General features: G+C 46.1%; 1 protein-coding gene across 1 annotated transcript in view; it reads left to right on the forward strand.

Annotated features, from left to right (window-relative positions):
• Window positions 1-1,007: 1,007 nt before the first annotated feature.
• TMEM163 (transmembrane protein 163) overlaps window positions 1,008-18,844 on the forward strand; it is a 223,337-nt gene continuing 205,500 nt past the window's right edge. Inside the window, exons 1-2 of the mRNA XM_045559143.1 lie at window positions 1,008-1,286; window positions 6,594-6,713. Of these exons, the coding sequence (XP_045415099.1) occupies window positions 1,079-1,286; window positions 6,594-6,713 (328 nt within the window). The 5' untranslated portion in view covers window positions 1,008-1,078. The remainder of the gene's footprint in view (window positions 1,287-6,593; window positions 6,714-18,844) is intronic.

Genomic DNA, 18,844 nt, shown 5'->3' on the forward strand with positions numbered 1-18,844 from the left:
TACTCAGTGTACCAAGCCCCATCCTTTTCTAAGTCCCAACAAATTCAAGCTGAATCTGCTAAACGACATGTTCTCCCCCGCGCCTCTCCCGGCTGCAAGAGAGCTGGTGTGGACGAGGTCCCCGGCTCGCTGGTGAGACCAGCTTTACCACCAAGAGTTCAGAACTGAGGCGATCAGGGGTGGGAACATTGATAGCGCTGGGACAGCCAGGAGAGACTGCTCGTAGGAGGGAGCCCTGGAAACTCGGGGGAAATAACGGATGGGACAAAAGCCCAGGGATAGTCGCAATGGGGGAGACTTGAAGTCCCTGCATCTTCCAGAGCACCCGCTGGTGCTAAAGATACCTCATCCCCTGGCTAAACTGGTGCTCAAGATAGAAACCAGGAGAGTTAAAGCCCCTAAAAGAAGGCCCCAGACCGACGGGCTTGGGGACGGGTGAAGCTCGCCTTGCTGGGATGGGCCGTGAGGATGGCGGCCGAGGCGGAGACCCTGTATGGCGTCTTAAGCCTGTGCATCTCCAGAAGAGAAAGATGCCAAATGAAGGGCTCTGTCCGCTCTCCTGTCCACGCGCGGCCGCTGGCTTCGGGGAGGGCGGAGGAATCCGTCAGAGGGGTCCCCTCTCAGCACCATCCTGCGGCGCGGGTGGGGCGGGTCCCCGGGCACGCCCTAGCCAAGCCCTGCCACAGCCGCCAGCCGGTCCCCACGCCCCTAAACAGTGTCCGCTGCTTCCGCGCTGCCGGCGGGACCGGGTTCCTCCCTCCCCACCCGCCTAGGTGCGCGGGCTCCCGCGCCGGAGCCTCGGGGCGGGTCCCTGCCGCCCGCACCTGCCCCCAGGGGCGGAGCGCGGCGGCGACAACGCGGCACCAGCCTCCGCCACCGGCCGCCGAGCCCCGCCGCTCTCCGGCATCCCCCGCTTCCCGGCCGGGGCACTTCCACGCCGGCGCCCGCCCGCCCTCTCCGCGCGGTCCGTCCGTCCGTTCCTCCGCCCGCCCGAGCCGCGGCGCCTCGCACTTCGGACTCGAGTCCCCGCCGCGCTCGTCGCCGCCGCCGCCGCCGCCGCGATCCGCAGCCCCGCGCCATGGAGCCGGCCGCGGGCAGCGAGCGCCGCAACAACCCGGGGCCCGCCGTCCCGCCGCCGCCCCGGGGCCACGTGCCCTTGGCTGCAGCCCCCGGCCCGGGCCCCGGCCCGCGGAGCTCCGCGGCGCGGGAGCCCCCGCAGCCCGAGGAGGAGCGGCAGGTGCGGATCAGCGAGAGCGGCCAGTTCAGCGACGGGCTGGAGGACCGAGGTGAGCGCGCGCGCCCGGGCCGGGCCGGCCGATGAGGAGCCGCCGCCCCGGCCGCCCCTCTCCACTCGCGGGCCGGGCCGGGCGGGGCGCGGGGCTCGGGGCCTCGAGCGCGCGGGGAAGCGGCGCCGGGACTGCCCGGCGAAGGCGCGGCGAGCGCTGGGCGGCAGCCCCACCTCCTGCGGCGGGCGCCGCCTCGCCTGGGCGGCCGGTCCTCCCCCGAGCCCCAGAGCCCGCCGCCCCAGGTCGACCCCGCCTGGGCCCGCGCTCTCCTCCCGGCCAGCGCCGGCCCCTCCGGCGCCCGCTGGAAAAGTTTGCGAGAGGCATTTTTTTGCTTTCGGAGCCGGGCGCTCCCAGGGGACTGCGGGCTCCGATCAGCTCGGAGGGATCCGGGCTCGCAGCGTCCGCCTTTCCGAGCCCCCTCTGCCCGCGCCGGCTCCCCGGGAGAACTTCCCCGTGCGGGTTTAGCCTCGAGGTGTCCCCCGCGGCTGCCGGGCCGCCTGCCCCGCCGAGGGGCGCAAAGAGGGGAGTGAGCCGGGCTCGGGCCGCCGCTGGACTCGGGTAGTCCCGGATATCGGGGACTCGGGTCACAGTGGGTCACTACCTCGGGCTGGTGGTGGGGACAGAGGACCGGGCCATTTGGGTCTGGGCTACCAATCTCATCTGGATAGGTGCCGCTGAAACCTGGTAGCTCCCGGAGGGGGCGTCTCTAGACCCTCAGAACCAAGTCCCCGCCACCGGCCTGGAACCCCGCAAACGAGCCTCCCCTGGGAGGCCAAACTCTGCTTCCGATGCCCCTGAGAGTTGCCCGCATAGAACGCGAGAGACTCCCCTGTTCATTCCCGCGTTTCTCTCCCCCATCCCTCCCTCGTTTCCTTCGCCTTGGATTCCTTGAGGAGCCAGCCCTGTTCTCGGCCGCGTCTACGCCTTTTCTACTTATTGGTGAATCCAAATCCAAATTGTCCCCCTCGGAGAGACTCTGTGGTTCTGCTAAAACTGATTGGTGGCCAAAGCGGGATTCTTGCAGCCAGGCCCTTGAGGGGAAGCCGGCTCTTTGCACGGCCACCCCCTTTTCTTGGAAGCCTGAGTTTGTTGGCTGTGGTGGGTTTATGTATTTTAGACTTAGCAGGTTTCTGTCCTATTCATAGTTATCTCCTGCACATTTTTATTCTGGTTTAGCGTTCGGATGCACGATCTCTTTCTCCTTGGAAATTCTAAACTGTAGCATATGAAATAGAATGACATGGAAACGGCAGTTCCCAGAGAATCCGCCGAGATGCTCAGCGAGAACTGGAGCGGCTCCAGTTGCAACGAATTCTGCACCTATGTTGCATTTTCTCCCCTTGTTCTCGCATAACTAGATGTCATTTCAGACCCGATGATTGGCGACATCACAAGCACCCAGCGAAACCTATCGCTTTTATTATATAGGGTGTGTTAATTACCGTTGCCTCGTCCAACTAGTATTGTAGGATTTTAAAATTTCATATGGAAGAAAGAAGCCTGGGTTGAGCTTATTTTTGTAGCATTGCAGGTCCTCTTTAAGAGCTAGCCTCTTTTTCTCTACCCCACACAAACGATGCGAGGGAAAAAAGTGCTAGAATGAGTTAATATTTAGCATCATTTTGTAGTTCACGTTTAAGTGTAAAAAGCCCTTCTGAATTCATTCTTAAGGTTATTTTTAACTGGACAACAGAATTTCATTTTCTATTATATTATAGTGTGAAAGCATTGACTGTTCATAAACTGTCACTGTGTAAAAGCATTGCGGATCACACACAGCCTCTCTGTTAGGATAAACCCTCTCCCCCAAAGAACCCGGTGCTGTGTGGCATTGAGAGCTGAAAGTCAATGTGACATTCTTTTGTTTGACCTATTCCTGATGGCAGAGAGTTAATGGTGAATGAGTCATTTTTGTTAAATAAATCACAAGGTTACCTGGGGAGGTTTATTGTAATATTTGGTGTTTGTGTTATTTTTTTCTTATGGGGTTGCATCTTTCCAATATTGATTTTTGTATCTCTTGGGGATGGTTTGAGTGCAGCTACCACTTTCCTACCAGTGAGAGGATTTGAGGGGGAGGAACCTCAGCAGTTGCCTACTGTGCATCTCTCCATCCTGCCTGGCTTGCTTTCTTCTAGGCCTAAATACCTATAGGGTGTGTGTGGGGTGGGTACCCTGGATCTGCACCTATATTCGGCATTCTCTTATGTCCTAACTTCCTTCTGAACTATCAGGATGCTGTTACAGACGGAGGCTAACGCTGATCAAAGGTTTGTTTTATAATCTAGTGTTTTGGGACTTTGCAGGCATTTTTTCCCTTAGAAGTGGTGTGGGCTGGTTTGCAGAAACCTAGCTAGCTCAGAATGTCAGTAACTGCAGTGCCATTTGTAGTGCCTGTAGTTCAAGGAGCAGGAGCTCTGTGGTTTAAGACTTACAGGGACTAAACACAAAAAATAGGCCAAGTTTATCTTAGTCATCTTCCCCTTTTAATATCCACTGTTCTCCTCACAAGTGTTTTTCCATCATTCTGTCCCAAACCTTAGGGCCCAGCTTAGCCTTGGATAATTATATGCTTCAGCATTTCCCACTACCTTCACATCTAATAAAAATTCCCCTTCCTTTGGAGAAGTCAAGCTTGACAAACCCTTAGGAGAAAGCAAATGGAACTAATTCATACTAGAATGGAAATGACTGATGGCTCCAACCATGGAAATGACTGATGGCTCCAGCCTCTCCACATGTATTTGCATTCCCTTGCCCCCCAAATAAATAAGGAATCAGTCCTTCATTAATACAGCCTGATGCTTAGTATTTCCAGGCCCAAATTGCAAATATATGAAATTTGAGGTTAAAATTTGAATGTGGAGGCTCCAGCTCCGCCTGCAAATCTAAATCCTGTCTTAGCTTCTCTAGGCTGTTCTGCCTCTTCAGGCTGCCTTTCTTCTACCTTTGAATCACAGCTTCCCAAAAAGTTCAGGAATTCTCACATCTTTGTGCTTGTGTGCCTGCATTCAACATGGGTGCAGAGGTGCCCGTGTGCGGGCCATTCACTTATGAGCTGGGTTTTAGTAGGTCATCATACTCCACTTCCCTTTGAGGAGTAGAAAGTTTTCCATTCTTGGTATCAGCTGTATTTTTAGAAAGGAAAATCATCAGGAAATAAGCAAAGATTGGATAGAAATGGGAAAGTCTTCCCATTGCACCTATTCCAATTTTTTTTTTTTTTTAATTTTAAAAATCTCATGGGTGAGGCACACACAGGATCAGATCTGAAGAAGTCCTACTGCTGAGCAGACCCAAGTGCCACCTTAGCAGGGCAGTGGAGCCCAGGTGGGCTGTCATCAGAACTCCTGCAGGGGAGTGCTGTCTCAGTGGTGGGTGAGGCATGTGCGAACCAGCTGCTGTCATGTGGGAAACTAGAAAACCCGATCACTATTTTTCCTCTTAGAAAACTAAATCTACTTCTAAAAGGAACCTTGTTTTTACCCCAGTGTCTAAACCTCTGGAGATTGTTTCTGTCAGAATACCCAGCAAATGAACTGCTTATTTGAGTCAGTACTTAAATGTTATAGCATCACTTTGCCTGAAAATCAATTGGCCAGGATGAAAGGAAGATTTTTATATCATTTGGGAAAAGGGACATAAATTATTAAGGGTGTGTGGAGTCTGCTCATTCTAGGATAGGGCTTTAACTGGTGATTGTAGTTGAAAATTATAATGGGGTGGTTTTTTGGCAGCTAGGGAAGAAGTAGACAAAGGGACATGCTGTATTTTCATTTGAAATCACTTCTACCTGGCGCAGAATTTGACAAGAGAGAGGGTCTTTCTTTTTTTCCATCCAAGTGCATTTATGAAGCAAGGTTTGGGGAGATTTTTACAGTGAGATGATGGAGATGGTGTTTATACTCAACGTTTGCGTTCTCATCTCCCTTTTGATCCTGTGTAAGCTTATAGGTTTCAATTATTTAAAAATCTCTGGGCTGTGAACTGGGCTCACTAAGCAGCCTTCTCGACATTCCCTCTTGCTTTGTTCAGTCAGGACTTGTTCAGAGATGCTTGAGTCTGTGTTATAAATGGAACTGAGAAGTTTTAGCAGGGTCCTTGTTTTATTATAATATTTGAACAGGATGCAATTTTTGGCAACTAGAGGCTTAGTGTGGCACCTAGTCAGACAGAGGAGCTGATGTCTTTTATGTGATGCATACATGTGATATGTCCCACATTGTGTGATATTTTACCTCTGTGACCAATTCCTTCATCATTTGGAACAGTTTTGCTGAGGCTGCTTAGCCTCTGTGAGGTATATTGTGGGTTGTTTCACTAGAGATGGTATAATAAGCTCCTGTTTATATAGAATGCATGCGTGAAAATTTGGTTCTCTGTGCAACTAAGAGATCCTACATATGATCTATTTTCAAAGGAGAAGCAAAAATACAAAGCAATGTCTTATTGAAGATGTTTGAGTCTTTGACCCAAGGCAGTTGAAGCTTGGGCATTGCCTGGGAATGGTCATGGATTTCTGCTCTTGTTGAGGACTCACAATGTTGCCAACATAGGAGACAAAAATAAAACCTATCTTATACATGTTCTACCTGAGACGCCACCTCCAGTTTCAGGAAGGTTAACCCACTTTAATATTCTGAGAATTTTTTGACAAGTGTTTGGTCCAAAGGATTATATACTATAGAGCAGAAAGAGAAGGGAAGGAAATGTGGTGTATAATTTTGGACTGGCGGCTCTTGTTGCTTGTGGTTAAAGAGAAATAGTCCTTCTCCTCCTGTTCATTGTCAGGGCGAGCAGTGAGGGTATTTGTATTCCATAACTTCTTGCTTTGGGCAAAACTCAGTCCACGAGTTGGGACTGTGCTGGTGGATCAATGCCAATCAATGCCCACAGTGGAGGAGCCCGAGTGCTCAACTAACTGTGGGCTATTTGCACTGTTTTCCTAACAGAAAAGCCTTTTTGGAAAGAGCAGCATCCACCTGAGCCAAGCAATGCAGGGGCAAGGGATGGCCTGGTGGGATCTGTCAGGCAGTGGTGGGGTCTGTAACCCTAAAGAGGACAGCGGCTGCTACCCTGCAGAAATACATGCCCCATATTGCCAGAGCCTGTGATTTTCCAAGACATGCCAGAAAGCTTGATTTTCATGGGAAATCTCTTAATTGTTAAAACATAGTGTGGGCCAGGCAAAACACATCTTGGCCCATGGGCTGCCAGTTTGCAGTCTTTGGGTAAGAAATTGCAGCTCTGGCTGTGGGTTTCTGAGTAAGGAAATGCCTAACTTCCTTTTCTCCTTGTTTTTGTCAGGCTTACTAGAAAGCAGCACCCGACTGAAGCCTCACGAAGCCCAGAACTACAGAAAGAAGGCGTTGTGGGTGTCCTGGTTCTCCATTATTGTCACCCTGGCCCTTGCAGTGGCTGCCTTTAGTGAGTATCCTGAGTCTCCCGGATCGATACATGCTGGTCTTGCCTGTTTTATTCTCTAACTCCTGTGGGATGTGCTTTTGCTTTTAGTTGACTGTTATTGATGGGTAAAATTTTTTTTAGATGGTTGGATAGTCAGGGTCCTTATAAATTAGTAAAATGGCTTCTCTCCGCTGCAGAGGGAAGAGGTATTAAGAAGAAGAAATGGAGAGCCTGGGCTCTCATCAGTATGCGGGTTTGTGGAAGTAGGTTCTGACTGCCAGCTGAATAGTGACGATATTCTCTTGGTGGATGCCTTCAGCTTGGACTGACATGTGACAAATATATAGCCTTGAAATCCATATTTTGACCCTAATGCAACAAGATGGATGCAATATTGCAGTGAGCCCTTTTCTTTTCCCCGATTATATTTTGCAATAAAATCATATGCACATTTTAATGAAAGAAAAATGAGAGGGTCTTCTCTCAAGTTTTCAGTGGCCACAGAAACAAAAACATTTATTACAATGTAGAAAGACTAAGAAAATGGAACAATTTCTGCCAAATAATCCTGTTTGGGAGTTAGGAAGCCTTGTGACATGTGTTTTCTCAATTAACATTTGCAGCCTATGGAAATGTACATGTGCTATTTATTCTTATGAATTGTGCAGTGATTCACAAGCCTAAGCAGTGACAGCCATAGCTTAACCTTGGTGGAAACCGTGGTTTATTTTTTATGTTAGGGAAAAGAGGAATGTATTTTGTGTATTTTGTGATGCATTTATTACGTAACAGAAAGATCTATATTCTAAGTGATAAGCATTGTACAAGGTGTCTCCTGTGACAACCCTGAGAGTAGGAGAAGAAAAGACCATGTCCGCGAGAGTATATGGCTGTGTGTGTTGTTTAAAATTCTATTCTGCAAGGTTAGATCTGCTGCTAGAAGTTGGGGTTGGCTCCCAAGAGGGAATATTAAAATTTGACCAAATGCTCCCTGCAAAAGTAGGCATATATTACTTGAAGCAATTTATATTGGAAACACTGTACCATGTCTTGGCTCTAAAAAAGCCAAACATTTAGAAGCAGAGGGTAATGCATTCCAGGGTATAAACATTTTACCACTAGTGAGCCAAAAATTCAAGCAAGAAGAATTCTGATTCCTGAAAACACTGACTCCTTCCCCTCCCCCCTCTTTTTTTTTTTAAATGCTGAAACAAGAATAACAAGCCCCATTGAGGTCCCTAGAGGATAATTTGGTTGTGATGGTTGGTGGAGGGCTCTGGATCAGACACCGTAATTTACATATGTAAAGAAAGAGGAAAGGAATAAAAGGAGGTGATTTACAAACAGTTATAGTTACTCAGACTTGTCCATGTGCCTAATAAAGCTGTTATGACTTTATAATGTGGGTGTTTGAAAGGGGACCTGAATGTGAAAAAATATTCAGCAAATCTTTCCTCTGGGAGAATATTATGCTTGATGTACTTAAGTCTCATATAATAGGGAAAAATTATGATGAAATTTTGGTTTTGCGTGTTATACCTGATCAGTTATCTTAAAAATGTTGTTCCATTTCCTTTAATAGGGAGACTCTTGCATAATGCATAAAGAGTTAGCATGTTGCTTTATGAAAAGGATTTCCCTTTTTCTTTTTAAAATGATTTTACATCTTTATTGCAGCAGGTATTTAATTTAAGTCCTTTATCTTCTTGCCCATAAAATGTTGGCATTGGCATGTAATGTCATGACCTGTGTTATCTGTAGTACATTCAATTTGTTCTCAAGTTACTTTCAACTGTTCTAGTCTAGTCCAACTCAAAAATTTAGAAGATGAATTATATTTTCCCCCATTTTAACTATAGATTAGCTTGATTGTGGGTGTATGTGTGTGTGTGTTTCATATTTTAAACCCTTGGCATGGTCTCTCATTGTGTTAGGGATGTTGGCTTTACTTTTTAGTTTCCTAAATGTATTTATAATATCAAATATTTAAAATATTTAAAATCCTTTTCAAAACATCATTTACATGTCGACAGATTTTAGTGCAATCCTTTTCCTAGTTTTGAATGGAAAGAAAATAGAGATTAAGCAATATAAACTTACTTTTGAAGTTACATTTAAATTAGTGTCTAAAGAAAAATGGAACATTTCAGAATGACAATAAACATATATTTTTTTAAAGTGTCACAAGGAACCCCTGTCTTATTTTCCAAGGAGGTGGTTGACAGAGATGGATGAAATGAAATAAATACTCTGGCTTGGTGAACCCCTGCCCTGTTCATTGAAATGGGCAGGTTGAACCAATTATTAATAGTATTTTTAAGAGCATTGCTATAGAATCGTCAGGTTTTAGTCTGAAAATGTTGTTTCTTGGCACGCTCATGGCCAAAGAATGACCAGACACGCCAAAGTAGGGCAAGCACGCAAATGAGGTTTATTGAGGAGAGAAAGATAGGATTATAGGGCAAGAGCAAGATAGAGGTTTACAGAGCATGATACATATGCCACAGATGATGACCGAACCCATTGTCACAGCAGAGGGAGTGCCAAAGGAAGGGCGCCAAAAAAAGAGAGTTGTTTAGGGTCTGTGTCTTGTTTTATAGTGCCGGGATAGGGACCTCCCTGTGGCTCAGACATCACCATGGAACCTCTCTGATTGGACAGTTGGGAGTCACATGATCTGAGCCTTAGCTACCTGCACAGGTTGTTCTAGTTCAATTTCTGGACTCTGTGGTACCTATGTTGCTTGGCCTGTGGGCTGGAGAGTCCTCTGCATTCTTTTGCAGCTGGCACGCTGAGTTCTGATTGGCAGATTAGTAGGGTGTTCCCTCCTCCCCCAGATATGGAGAATTAGGGTGGGGCAGGACCAAGATGGGGGCAACAGCACCCACTGTCGTCCCTAGGAGACCCGGAATCCCTCACTACCTGCCTAACAGAATCACTATATGTAATGCTTTGGTACGGCAGCAAAGGCTTGGAGCATGTGCTTACGTGATGCGTGTGTGTGCTGGCAGCAGTGTTGATCACGATGAAGAGAAATTGACTGTATTTATGGTCATGTCTTCTTGCCACTGTTGGATGCCAAAGAAATTGGGGGCAGGAAGAGTATCCATCTTTGCATGGAATCAGTCCTCAAGACTTTTAAATGAATGAACTGAGAGAAATTTTAAAAAACATTTTGTTATTTTTAGTTTGATGGATGAAGATATTTCTTGGAAAATGATAAACTTCACTTAAAGGTTTAGAGATCAGGCTTAGGTCTTATTTGTTTTATAAACAATTACAGTTTTTTGAAACAACTGGGTTGGCCATTCTCTTACTAAGGGCAGCGTCCTGGAGCTGCATCTGCTGAGGTGGGTTGGAATTTCACTTACTCAGCTACTGTTTTCCGTGTAATCGTAGATGCTGATTTTTAGCTGAGCATCTTCTGAAGAAATGCTGTTGTCTCTTTGGTGTTTGGAAATGAGGGGGATGGATTTATAGGTTTGGGAGACACATTTTTTTCTCAGTCAACTAGAACGATTCATATTTTTACATAACAAGTACATTGTAAGTAAAGACTTACCCTTTACCCAGGTAATCTGTATGCTGTGTTTTCTCAAGTTAGTAGTCTCTAAAAGACCTACTGATAAAAGTAGCTTAGGTCAGAATTATGAGTTATTTGTGATAAGTGATGTATATTATTATGATTGATACTGACATGTCTGGTATAATTTGAAAAATTAAGTTGGACTTTCAAAGTTTGTGCCTTGTAAGTGTTTTCAAAGGGATATGAACTATTTTTGATCATAGTTGGTAATATAGTGATTTTGGATCTGTTCAAATGCTGATATAAAACCAGATGGTAATACATCTTGAATATTTCAGAGAGAGCCCTAGTTTGGTTTTAAAACTGATTCTGTTTATAATCGGTAGGCAGCATGGAAAATGGCAATCCTGTTATGAACAAACGTGAAAAAAAGGCTGTTTTAATAATGAGGCTAGAAGGAGAACAGAAGTTCTGTTTCAAAACTCAGGGTTTTGACATCATTGATGTCTTTGTTAGAATGATTTAGGAAAATGCATTCTGACTTTGTTTTTGAGGTTTGAGTGTAATTTTTGGACAGTCAATAAATGTTCTGTGGGAAATGAAGATATATTTGAAACATTCTCAGGGGAAAACCTTTTGTAAGATACACAGCTCCGTTAAAAAAAAAAAAGTACTCCAAACCAAGATATTCTCAGAAAAAGCTCACTCAAAAATTTAGTGCAGCAGATTTAAGAATTAGAAAAAAAAATCTCTGAACAGAGCGATTTTCTTTTTATATGTGGGAACTTTAAAATAATTTATTTGATTTTAGTGTAAACTCTTGACCCTTAAAAATGGTAAGATATGTGTATTAATCCTTTTAATTTCTAAATTGTGAGACCAAAAGTTGAGAGATGGACAAAAGGAAATTACATGATTCTTCTATAAGCTCAGCAAAAAAGGTCTGGGAACTTTCTTTGGTTTCCCTCCTGACAGACACATGGGGAGGCAGAAGATGGATAAGACTGCAGGTGCTTTCTGGCGTCCTGAGAGTAACATCCGAGCCGGTACAGTGGCCTTAAAGATCTGGCCTGACTTGGCTTTTGTCCCCTGAACTTCTCCTCAGGCCTGGAGCCCGGGTCCTTCAGTCAACTCATCTTCTCAGGGATCTCCCATGACAGGTGACAGACTCCTTGTTGGCAGGGCACCTCCTGAAGAGGCCTGCCCCCGGCATGGACCGGCCCCCAGCATAGGCTCACCCACTGCACTGCCAGCTTCTTTATCCCAGTTCTTGCCTTTGTGCCCCTGCTCCGTCAGATGAGGATGCTGGTGAACCCCTGGTCTCTTGGCCCGTGTCCCTCAGAGTCTCTACCCCCGGAAATGCTTCTGTGAACCAAAGACTTAAACATGCAGCTCACATTCTGCCTGTGGAATGATCCTTTGTGTAGTTTGCTGGTCTCATATTTATTTTATTGAAAAAAGCAGTATATGCACACGATAACAATGCATGAGACCAAAGGTGCGCAGTGCAAACCTCTGTCCCCTCCTACAGTCTCTCTCTCCCAGGTCCCGCAGACAGCCTTGGTTACCAGCACCTTGTGTTCTTCAAGACATTCTCTCTGCACGCACACGCCCAGGTGTGGTGCCTCCACACACTTCTGGCTGCTGCTTCTGGTACAGGTGGTATCTTACCCTTGCTGGTCTTTTAGACAGCATGGGCCTCTTCACAAGCTGCTGTTTTCACTGCCCTGTGTGAAGTGGAACCAGTGAGGAGAATCTTCGGGAATAACCCCCCGATGGACATCTGCCTGCTGCCGCTGAGCCGGGTGACGATGAGTGGGGTGGGTGGTGTGGGCAGGAAGTCTGTGGGCCACATCCTGGTGGTGTTCCGTGGGATAACTTGCTCCTGCCTGTGTGCTCGCTCAGTGATAACTGCCCAGGCTGCTTCTGAGAGCTGGAAACCAGGAGGGAGGAACAGGCAGGCATGTGGTTTGGGAAGCTCACCCTGGCAACTCTCCCTGCCTCTGGGTTCTTCCTTTGTACCCTGTGGTCATGTGATCAAAGGTTCTGTGCCTGTCACCCCCTGTGCAGCTAGCTCACTGACAGCACAGGGAACATGGCATCGTATTTTAATCAGGCCCCTTTGCTTACCACGAGGTCCCTGGTGATCTCGCCCCCTTCCTCCTGGCTGGACTCCTGTCCTCCCACCCCCAGCCCACTGCCTGCTCTAGCCCCAGTGCCCCCGGTAGCCCCCAGATGCTGCATCCTGCTCTTTGCCCCACACCCACACACCCGCTCTTCCCTTGGTCTCAGGTGCCTTTTGCTCCTGACCCCCACCCTTCTTTTTCCAGCTAAATTTTACCTCTCCCTCAAAATCAAGATGCAAGATTGCCTCTTCCAGGAAGTCTTCCAGGCTAATATAAATGCTCCCTTTTTCCTCATAGCCCCATGAACACCCATCCGTCAGAAACTAGAATCATCCCGTCATTGCTTTCTGTGCTAAGTATATACAACGCCAGGGCCCTGTCCTCCCCGGGCTGTGTTCTCAGTCCCTAAGACAGTTGGGGATTCAGATGTTGGTTGGACTAGAGTCAGTTGTGACGTCTCCCTGCTGAGGCCACCGTGGTTGCAGCAGGTTGAGGATGTATAGTTGGGGATCCCAGACAAAGGAATAGCAGCTTTTCCAGGTGAATGGAAACAGGGAGGGAAGCTGCAACTTGGGCATCTTCAACTTTGCAAACAGCTGGGGTGGAGGAGCCCGTTCTCTCCCTCCTCCCGACCCCACTCCCCACTCTCCCCCCTCCTCCGCCTCCTCCTGTACTGGAGGATCCAGGCTTCTATTGACAGGGAACACGCCTGACTCTGTGAGGAGAACGCGTCTTCCTGAGTCTCCAAGCTCACAATGAGCTGCTGTTCGCAGCCTGGCGCGGAGGAGGGGTCTCAGCGGCTGCTTGCGTGTTCTGCTGCCCTTCTTGGTGCATTCTGCACACAGCGTTTAATTACGAGTGTGGCCAGGGTGCATTAGCAGGAGGGTGTCCTTGTCACACAGCCGTGGCAGCAACACAGGGCAGCTGGGCCGCAAGCCCCAGCTGGATTCATCCTGCCTGCGGGTCCTCATCCCTTCTTGCTCGGGTCCTCACTGGCAGGGGCCCCTTGGGAAATCTGTGAGGGTTTTCTCTCCTGCCTCTCATTATTTTCCCAGTCGTATTCGTTAGACAGTGGATGAGAAGGGGTTTTCTGGTCTGCTTATGTTCCAGGGCTGTGATTGGGTCCTCTGGGAATTTATGGCGCATTTCTGGTGTGGCCCCTCCTGGACAAGAGGCTACTTCCTGTGCCTTGTGCTGTGGGCTGAGATGTAGAAGTACTGAGATTTGGAAGGAGCAGAGGAAGCCAGAGGGAGGGAGAGAACCTCCATTCCCCCCAGCAGAGGAACGTGTTCCTCACTTTCGACCATCACCTCTGCCTGCCAGCTGTCCCTCCTCCCTGCGGGTGAGTGTGTCCATGCAGGACTTAGTGAGCGCCTGTCAGTGAAGGACAGTCTGCTGTGCTGGCTACCACAGAGGACAGCAGGAAGTGGAACAGTCTGTTCCCCTGCAGAGCTCAGGTCTAAGTGGGCAGGTGAACTCTAGCTGTCAGAGCAAACGACAGGGCAGGGGCAGCATAGGGAACCTGGCCACGCCCCCCATTAGACACGCAGGGATGCTCAGGGAAGGGCAGGCCCCCAAAAGAATGAGATGAAAACCAGAGCTGCCCGGGTGGGAGTGGGGGAAGGCTGCTGGTCTCATAAGGGGGCTCGGGTTGTGATGTCCATAGCGGGATGGAAGGTGGCTGCGTTAGTGTGCTCGGGCTGACGTGACAAGGTACCCAGACTTGGTGGCTTAAATAACAGAATTCTATTTTCTCATAGTTCTGGAGGCTAGAAGTTGAAGACTAAGGTGTCAACGGATTGGTTTCTTCTGAAGCCTTTCTCTGTGGCTCACAGATGGGAGTCTTCTCCCTGTGTCTTCACGGTTGTCCCTTTGTGAGTGTCTGTGTTCTCATTCCCTCTTCTTATAAGGACACTAGTCATATTGGATTAGGGGCCACCCTGATGACCTCATTAACTTAGTTACCTCTTTACAGAGCCCATCTCCAAATGTGGTCACATCTTGAGGTACTGGGGGTTAGAACTTCAACATATGAACTTTAGGGACATGATTCAACCCATAACAACAGCCTTGGCCAGCACCAGAAAGGTGGAGGAAAGTTAGATCCCTGAATTAAGTAAATGCCTTAAAAGGACTTTCCCTTCAGCGAAAGGATGGACCAGAGTGAACACACCTACCAGCTCAGGAAGGCAATGAGAAGCTCACCTGGAGGCTCAGCGTAGCTCTTTGTGGGGTGAGGGTGGTGGGTGAGGGAGGGGGAGCCTTCACTAGAATTCATAACCATGAGACTGACTTATGTACATTTGCATTTGGAATTTTCGTAGGTTGATTCCCTGGAAAATAGACTCTGAGACGCTGAGATTTACTGCAGGAGGTTATTGGGTATGGGGGCTGGGGGCTGGGGGCTGGGGGCCGGGGCGATGGGTCTCAGGAATAACACCTGGGAGGTAGCCAGGGAAGCAGGATGGGCAGAAGAGAGGTTGCACTGCCATGCTGTTGCCCTGGAGGCTTGTCCCATGGGACTTGGGAGCTGGGATGGCCCTGCAGAGTTATCAAGTGGAGCATAAGCCGGACCAGTCTTTGGTGTGGGCTGCCCCGGGGACTGGTAACTCCTTCAGTACAGGGCAGTTCCAGCACTGGGAGAGAGCCCTCAGAAGCTGTCACTCCTGGCAGCTGGGGGAATGAGTGCCCAGGTCCCGGAGAAGGATAAAGGAGACACACCGTGGCATCCACTCTAGGAGTTTGCACTCTCCACTTAGCCTGGGAACCCTCAACCTGAGATATTAACATGTCCGTGGCTAGGCTGGAAATACCGCTGGAGCACCTCACGCAAAACGCAGAACCTGAACCAAGACCCATAAGTGTCCGGTGGAGGCAGCCTCCCCAACGATGAGCTCACAGTGCCGTGTTAGGAAGCTCCTGAGAACAGGGCCCACCGTGAGCGACAGTCACACAGACAGCATGAGTAGGACTGAAATACAGAGGAGCGATTACCTGGCAAAATCTGTAAAATGAGTATGTTTATTATGAGTAGATAATTATTATTATTTTTATTATTATTATTATTATTTTTCCTTTTTATTTCAGCTCATCATGGGGGTACATAAGTTTAGGTTATATACATTTTCCATGTCCCACCCATCCCCCCGAGTCAGAGTCCCAAGCGCGTCTGTTCTCATTCTCCAGACAGTGCGCCTGGCACTCATCATGTAGTCATACCTCCATCCCCTCCCCCCCCCCACCTCCCCGGGCCTGCACCTTCAAGCATGACCATTCCCCAGAGGGTGTGCAACGCAATGAGTAGATAATTAAAAAGTAATCAAACACATGAAAAGAAAAGACACTGAAAAGAACAACTGGAAAAAAAACAAATATATTTTTGTTATTTTTATTGAAGCTCTAACATGGATGTAGTTACAAAAATGTTAAGAACTATAGCATCTATTTATGTGGTTAATTACATTTATAGATTTTCGTATGTTGAACCACCCCTGCATCTCTGGGATGAAGCCTACTTGGTTGTGATGAATTATTTTTTTAATCAGCACTTGGATACGATTTGCTAGGATTTTATTGAGAATTTTTGCATCTACGTTCATGAGAGAAATTGGTCTGTAGTTTTCTTTTTTTGTTGCATCCTTTCCTGGTTTTGGTATCAATGTTATATTGGCTTGGTAGAATGTGTTGGGGAGAATTCCATCCTTCTCAATATTGAAGAATAGTTTATGTAGGATGGGCACCAGTTCATCTTTGTATGTATGGTAAAATTCAGGTGTGAACCCATCTGGACCAGGGCTTTTCTTTTTGGGAAGGTTTTTTATTGCTGTTTCAATTTCAGTTCTTGATATTGGTCTATTCAGGAATTCTATTTCTTCCTGATTGAGCTTGGGAAGGCTGTGTGTTTCTAAAAATTTGTCCATTTCCTCCTCATTTTCCAATTTGTGTGCATAAAGATTTTTGTAATATTCATAGATAATGTCATGTATCTCTGTGGCTTCGGTTGTGATTTCTCCTTTCATGTTCCTGATGGAAGTTATTAAAGATTTTTCTTTTCTGCTCTTGGTTAGTCTAGCCAGTGGTGTGTCTATTTTATTTATCTTTTCAAAGAACCAACTTTTTGTTTTATTAATTTCCCTTATAGTATTTTTGTTGTCTTTTTCATTTAATTCTGATTTGATCTTAACAATTTCTCGCCTTCTGCTGGGTTTGGGGTCAGTCTGTTCTTCTTTCTCCAGCTCTTTGAGTCTATTCATTAAGTTGTCTATTTGTAAGTTGTCTGTCTTTTTGAAATAGGCATTTATGGAAATGAATTTTCCTCTCAGGACTGCTTTAGCTGCATCCCATAGATTTTGATAAGTTGTGTCACCTTTGTCGTTTAATTCAAAGAATGTTTTGATTTCTGACTTAATTTCTTCCTTTACAAAATTGTTATTCAGAAGAAGGTTGTTTAGCTTCCATGACCTTGAGTAGGAATGAGAGTTCCTGTTAGGGTTCATTATTACTTTTATTCCATTGTGATCTGAGAAGATGCAGGGTATGATTTCTATTTTTTTAATTTTTTTAAGACTTGCTTTATGGCCTAGGATATGGTCAATCTTAGAGAATGTTCCGTGAGCCGATGAGAAGAATGTATATTCAGTGGATTTAGGGTAGAATGTCCTGTAGATGTCAGTCAGGCCCATTTGTTCTAGCATTCTGTTTAAGTCTACTATGTCTTTGCTTATTTTCTGCTTGGAGGATCTGTCCTGTGCTGTCAGTGGGGTGTTAAAGTCTCCAACTATTAAAGTGTTGTTGTCTATCATTTGGTTTAGATCGAGTAGGATTTGCTTTATGAATCTGGGTGCACTAGATTGGGTGTATATATATTAAGTATGGTTATGTCTTCTTGTTGAATTGTGCCTTTCACCAGTATGTAGTAACCGTCTTTGTCTTTTATTACTTTTGTTGGTTTAAAGACTAAGTTATTGGAAATTAAAACTGCCACACCAGCTTTCTTTTGGCTACCATTTGCTTGAAATATCAAGTTCCATCCTTTTATTTTCAGTCTAAATGCATCTTTGCCAGTTAAGTGTGTTTCCTGAAGGCAGCAGATACTTGGTTTGTGTTTTTTTATCCATTGGCCCAGTCTATGTCTCTTGAGTGGGGAATTCAGGCCATTGACATTTAGTGAGAGAACTGATAATTGGGACAGATTTCTGTTTATCTTATTGGGTAGAACTTCTTTTCTATGTTTTCTCTCTTGAGCCATTGTGGTGGCTATGTAATTAACCACATAAATAGAAGCAAAAATAAAGACCATATGATCCTCTCAATAGATGCAGAAAAAGCATTTGACAAAATTCAACACCCTTTTATGATAAAAACACTTAACAACATAGGCATAAATGGGACCTACCTAAAAATAATACAAGCCATATATGACAAACCCACAGCCAACATCATACTGAATGGGGAAAAATTGAAAGCATTCCCACTCAGAACTGGAACCAGACAAGGCTGCCCACTGTCCCCATTACTTTTCAACATTGTATTGGAAGTCCTTGCGAGAGCTATCAGACAAGAGAGCAGAATCAAAGGTGTCCAAATAGGGACAGAAGAGATCAAACTCTCACTCTTCGCTGATGATATGATGTTGTATCTGGAAAACCCCAAGGACTCAACCAAGAGACTCCTGGAATTAATTAACGAATTCAGTAATGTCTCAGGTTACAAAGTCAATACACACAAATCAGAGGCATTCATATATGCCAATACCATTCAATTGGAGAACCAAATTAAGGACTCAATACCTTTCAAAATAGCAACAAAGAAAATAAAGTATCTAGGAATATATTTAACTAAAGAGGTAAAGGACCTCTATAAAGAGAACTATGAAACGCTAAGGAAGGAAATTGCAGAACACGTAAATAAGTGGAAATCCATACCATGCTCATGGATTGGAAGAATTAACATCGTTAAAATGTCTATACTACCCAAAGTAATCTATAGATTCAATGCAATTCCTATTAAATTACCAACATCATTTTTCACAGATTTAGAAAAAATAATTATACACTTTGTATGGAAACAGAGAAGACCCCGTATAGCAAAAGCAATATTAAGCAATAAAAACAAAATGGGAGGTATTGATTTGTCAGACTTCAAACTATACTACAAAGCTGTGGTGCTTAAAACTGCTTGGTATTGGCACAAGGGCAGGGACACAGACCAGTGGAACAGAACAGAAAACCCAAATATAAAACCATCCTCATATAATCATCTAATCTTTGACAAAATAGACAAAAACATACTCTGGGGACAAGAGTCCCTATTCAATAAATGGTGCTGGGAAAACTGGATAGCCACATGTAGAAGACTGAAACAGGACCCACAGATTTCACCTCTCACAAAAATCAAATCACGGTGGATAACAGATTTAAACCTTAAATGGGAAACGATTAGAATTCTAGAAGAAAATGTAGGAAAGACTCTCACAGACATTGGTCTAGGCAAAGAATTTA

Source organism: Lemur catta, chromosome 8, assembly GCF_020740605.2.
Source record: "Lemur catta isolate mLemCat1 chromosome 8, mLemCat1.pri, whole genome shotgun sequence".
NCBI classification, from domain to species: domain Eukaryota; kingdom Metazoa; phylum Chordata; class Mammalia; order Primates; family Lemuridae; genus Lemur; species Lemur catta.